This window comes from Lissotriton vulgaris, chromosome 7 (assembly GCF_964263255.1).
Source record: "Lissotriton vulgaris chromosome 7, aLisVul1.2, whole genome shotgun sequence".
In the NCBI taxonomy this organism is placed as follows: domain Eukaryota; kingdom Metazoa; phylum Chordata; class Amphibia; order Caudata; family Salamandridae; genus Lissotriton; species Lissotriton vulgaris.
The window spans coordinates 1696693329-1696698817 of NC_141695.1; the positions used below are offsets into that span (position 1 = coordinate 1696693329).

Here is a 5489-nt window from a genome sequence, read left to right on the forward strand (position 1 = left end):
CACAACTTCCCCCGATTGACACAGTCAAAAGCGGAGGAGAGATCCATGAAGGCCGTGTAGATTGTCCCCTGGCGGGCAACAGTGTACTTTCTGAGGATCAGATAGAGATTAAGGCATTGTGTCATGGTAGAGTGACTTGGGCGGAACCTATACTGAATATCAGAAATAATCTTATTTTCTTCCGCCCAGACCGTCAATCTATTTAATGCGACTCCGCCTACGACCTTAACCACAGAGTCGATAAGGGAGATTGGTCTGTAATTCATAGTGCTGTTACGATCTCACTTTTTAAACACTGGAACAATTGTGGAGACACCCCATGACTCTGGACACCCTTCCTTAGCAGCTGCATTAAGCACTGCCACCAGGATAGATGCCCAAATGGAGGGATTAGATTAAAAAAGGTCCTGTGGAATACCATCCGGACCTGGTGCCTCATTACACTAGAGACTGGCGATGCCTTTCTCCACTTCTCTTTGGGTAAATACAACTACGTCCTTATTCTGGGTTCTCGCTTGCAACCGGGGTAAGGTTGAGGCGCTTTTAAAACTACTGCTGAAGTGAGAGACCCATTCCTCTTCCGTTATATTAGTGCCCAAATCCTCAGCTCTGTCCCTTTCAAAAAGGCTCCCTAGACCGCTGTGAGACACCCTCTGCCGGGTGCCTGGGAAAACCGAAAGGGCTATCTCCTTTTTATGAGAATGACATGAGAATGACCTATATCCGCGTTGGTGGCAGAAAGATATAATGAATGAATGAACTCATATATCCGGGAGGAAAGAAGTAATATGCGTGGAGCTTACCTGGCATCTGATTCTCCTTCTATAGCAGACCGGCCTCATCCATCTCTGCACCTGGTGGCCTCGGTGCTCGGTTACGCGCTGCTGAGGCTTCTCTCCTGGCACCGTCTTCCAAATGCTCCGAGCGCTCTGAGCGAAGGCAGTGAGGCACAGAGAGGTACAGAGAGTCCCTCCATCCGGACCGGCGCCTGTATCCCTGCAAAGATGGCACCAAAAAATGCCGCATCGGGTACTGCTGCCTCCAAAGCCCGAGCGGCTAAACAGGCTATCCGGGAACAGAAGCTTGCGGCAAGGCGCGCCTGCGGCTCTGTATCGGAGGAAGGAGCCTGCCCTGAACAGCAACCGCACAAGAGAGAGCGAGGTCAGTCCAAGTTGGCAAAGACTCCCGTTACACCGGGGCCCGGGCCAGGGCCGTCTGTGGTGGACCTGTTGCGAAAACTACCCGCCGGAGCAGCTGTTTCTTCCTCCCCTGTTCACCACGCAAAGAGCGGGACGGTGATTGCTGCCGCTCCCGCAGTTCCCGCCGGCCCTGATTCGCTGCTCTCTCCCCAGGCAGTGTTTGCTTTGGAGCCCGGTACAGTGGTTCCCATTGAAGTCCCTGAGGCTTCACAACGCTCAAAACCGACGGAGGTAGCAGAGGCCAGAAAATCGGCAGATCCGACCCCTTCTGAGGCGACTGAGGCTGAAGTGGCTGAAGAGGCTGAAGAGGCAGCTGATACCACCGCACAGCGACAATCAGATACACAGGCCCAAATGGATGGGGGGGCCCCTGGCACAGAGGCAATGCCACCAATACCATTAAAATCCACAATGCAAATAGCACCTACATCAGCGGGGCTGGTATCTTCTCAGCAAGGGTTGGCATCGATTCATAAGGAGGTAAGGCCTGCATCCACACCAGTACCTCAACCAACACAGGCTACGCACACCCTCCACACTGATGTTCCTTCTGTTTCTTCTGTCGAGCCGGTCGAGCCTAACTCTCTTGAATCAGTTCCAGTTCCAGTGCATCCCCAGGCATGCACAACCCCCCTCGAGACAGTTACGTCCAGCTTGGGTAAGGAGACTACCATCGCTCGGCAGCATCTAAATGATGGGCAGTGTGCAACTGACTTCAAATTGGGGTCAGGCTTAGCGTCAGATACAGACAAGGAACCATCAGAGTTTTTTACCATCTCTGAAGGTGCGGAGGAGTCTATACTGCTTCAGGACCAAGACATCGACTCAGACTCCTACTCTCTCTCTGATCCCCAATCTGACTCAGAAATCTGTACAAACACGGATGCAAGCTCACAAGATAGTGATCCGGACGTAGTTATGGGCAGACACAGGAGGCACACAGTGCTAAAAAAGAAAAAAGGCCACCTTGGTGCTAGTGGTCGCCCTAGGGCCCAATCTCCTCATACTAGCATGCAGGATCCTCCCTCCAGACCCCATAGCGATAGTTCCCCTTTTTTTGATCAGCAAAATGCCACCTTGACATCTGTCATGGACACAGTGCTTCAGGCAATTGCCTCCCATAGGGAACAGACGTCAAAAGATGGGCGCAGGGCTCAACAAGCGCTTCATAAAGTCCAGGGAGTTGTACGCAAACTCTCTAAATCAGTGGCTGCATCAAATGTAAGAATGACCGACATGGAGGACCGCATAGTGGTAAATGAGGCTGAAGCCACTGCTGTAAAGGAACAAGTAGATGCTCATGATGCTGAATTAAAAGACGTCAGGTGGAAACTGGAGGAAATGGAAAATCGCATGCGACGCAACAACCTCCGAGTACTTGGTGTTCCGGAAAAAATTGAGGGTGAAAATGTGCGTATGTTTGTAATCCAGCTTTTCAAGGATACGCTCCCTGAACTTTCCACCTGGAACTGGGAGCTAGAGGTGCAACGCGCCCACAGAACCCCATTTACTTTAAGGGCCACAAAGGAACAGTCTAAATATCCAAGGGCTATCTTAGTGTACTTTGGAAATTTCCTCCTCCGCCAAGCTATTGCCGAGAAAGCAAGACCAGATGCTCATCGGACAAGAGGTGAAATTTCCTATTTTGTTAGACCCGACTTCTGCCACACCACGGTGGAGCGGAGGTGGCGGCTTCGTCAACTGATTAAGCCTTTCTTGGAGAAAAAGGCCCAGGTGTACCTGAATAACCCGGCAACTCTGAAAGTCATCTATAAGGGCCACGCTAAGTTTTTCACTTCAGAAATCAAAGCAAAAGACTTTCTTGACAGCATGAACTAGAGATGTACTTTTTCACTATAACGTTGGGCCTTACTGCCTTAAAAAGAGGGGGGACTAGAGGGAACTAGAGGGAACAAGAGGGAAACAGCACACCTAGTCAAGGCTATGAATTAGATAACGTCTTTGTGAGATAGCCACCAATTAGTTACTAAATATTCTTAAAAAAAAAAAAAAAAAAAAAGAAAAAAAAAGAAGAAAAAGGTGGGGAAAAAAAAGGAAATCCCTAGGGTGCTAGCATGTGGGCTATCTAAGTCCTATCTAATTCCTCTAACTAAACGATAACCAAAATATACATAGAACTGATGTTTATCACACTCTCCAGACAGGATTTTTTTAGCTCTCTATATAAAAGTTCTATAATGGGTCACACTGTTTGCTCTCTTAGTTCTCTGGCTCTATCTTACTCCCTACTGCTTTTTTTCTTTCTCTCCTTTTTTTTTCTATTCTATTCTCATCATGTATTTTCTCCTATCTTATGCCCTCTAAAAGGACTTTATAAGATATAAGTCTATATGGGTGACACTGGGTAGCGATGTCTCTCCATCACAACAGACTCTAGCTAGAGTCTAAATGCCTCACTGGGGGAGAGGCGGGGGGAGTGGGGGAGGGCAGTCAAGGGGTGGGAGGGGGAAAGGGGGTGGGGGAAAATGCAAAAAAATGTACAAATTCATTCGCAAATTCATTCGCAAAGTAAAGTATATGCAAATATTATTTGTGGATTACAACAAATATGGCAGAGAAACAAGAGACATTATAATTTTTGACGCTAGCTACAGCTCATTTGGTCGATATATGGAAACCAGGTTGAACGTATTTTTTTTTAAATGGGGAGAGTGAGTTTATGTTCATGGAACGTGGCAGGTTTAAACGATAAAAGTAAAAGGGCTCAACTATTCCAACTAACACGCCAGAATCCAGTAGACATACTTTGCCTGCAAGAAACTCATATTGTAACTGCTGATAGGGAATTACTTAAATTACCTGGATATAATCTGCTGGTAGCCACAACCCAATCCTCTAAAACTAGAGGGATAGCTATTTTAGCTAAACCTATTATGGGCCCCCCGACTCGCAGATTAGCGGATAAGAATGGCAGATGGGCGATAGCTCAACTAGAATGCGGTCTTACAATATGCGCAATCTATGGCTCAAATATGGATGATCCCACCATCTTCCAAGAGTTAGAGATAGAACTGGCCTCCTGGACAGGCTCCTTAATTTTTTGTGGGGATTTCAACATAGATATAGGCGTATTCATCAATAACAGTTTCACTCTGAATTATAAAGGACGCAAACCAAAGGTATTTAGCGCACTTAGGCAATTAATGGAAACCCATAACTTACTAGATATGTGGGTTCAGTCAGGCAAAAAGACGGACGGTCATACATTTTTTTCTTACCCCCACAATATATATTCCCGGATCGACTACATCATGTCATCGTTAGAGGGCTTGGTAATGATTGATATGATCAAGTCCCCTAAAACAATTTCGGACCACAATGCGCTCACCTTTGTCTTTGATCTCCCCGAATTGGTTAAACCAAAGTGTAATTGGACCTTTGACAGAAGACTCTTGATTAATCAGGAATTCATAACACATATGAAAAGTTGGGCACAGGGCTTTTTCGATTGTAACCGCTTTAGCGCGTCACGAGTAACGGTCGGGGACTGTTTTAAAGCGGCAATAAGGGGAGAAACTATCTCATTTGTCGCCAATAAAAAGAAGCGGGAAGACAATATTAATACACAGCTCATGGAGGAACTTTCTGATCTTGAGACACTCCATGCCACTCAGATAGGCCAGGGGGTCCCAACATCTGAAACCTCTAAAAAAATACTGATATTAAAAAATGAAATTAATAACACCTTGATCCAAAAAGCAGCCGAAACCTATCAAGCTAACAAAAATAAGCTATATGAATCAGGGGAGAATGTAGGCAAACACCTAGCATTACGAACACGCCAAAAACAATCACAAGGCAATATAAAGATGATTGAATATGAAGCCAAGGAATATACATCCAAGCAGGATATCCTAAACATATTTCAAAAATATTACAAGAAATTGTATCATAGCGATCTGACAAATTCGGACTCGGACATCACGTCATTTTTGAACAACTGGCTCCCAGACCAAGACATAAATACTAGGATAGATGACAGGATTAAAATAATACTCGAGAGAGAAATTACCTATTCTGAGGTAGAGATTGCCTTATCCGAACTTTCCAATGGTAAGGCGGCAGGCCCCGACAAAATCCCCCTAGAATTGTATAAAATCCTAGGTAAACAAATAATTCCGTTATTGTTAGATCTCTTTCTCGGAGTGCAGTATCACTCCGCCCCACCAGACTCCTGGAAACTAACGAATATTATAATTTTTCACAAAAAAGGTAAACCATCTCAGCTTCCATCATCTTACAGACCGATATCCCTGATAAACTCTGACT

At 45.9% G+C, this 5489-nt stretch overlaps 1 protein-coding gene across 1 annotated transcript; it reads left to right on the forward strand.

The window, feature by feature from the left end:
- The first annotated feature begins 729 nt into the window (after positions 1–729).
- Positions 730–3046, forward strand: LOC147706341 (uncharacterized). The gene has a single exon (XM_086929069.1). It carries the CDS (start codon positions 756–758, stop codon positions 3036–3038), a length of 2283 nt encoding a protein of 760 aa, XP_086785195.1. The 5' UTR covers positions 730–755; the 3' UTR covers positions 3039–3046.
- The last annotated feature ends 2443 nt before the right edge of the window (positions 3047–5489 follow it).

What these genes read in the sequence shown, in the direction of transcription:
- LOC147706341 (XM_086929069.1), top strand. Translation starts at nt 756, where the DNA reads ATGAACTCATATATCCGGGAGGAAAGAAGTAATATGCGTGGAGCTTAC.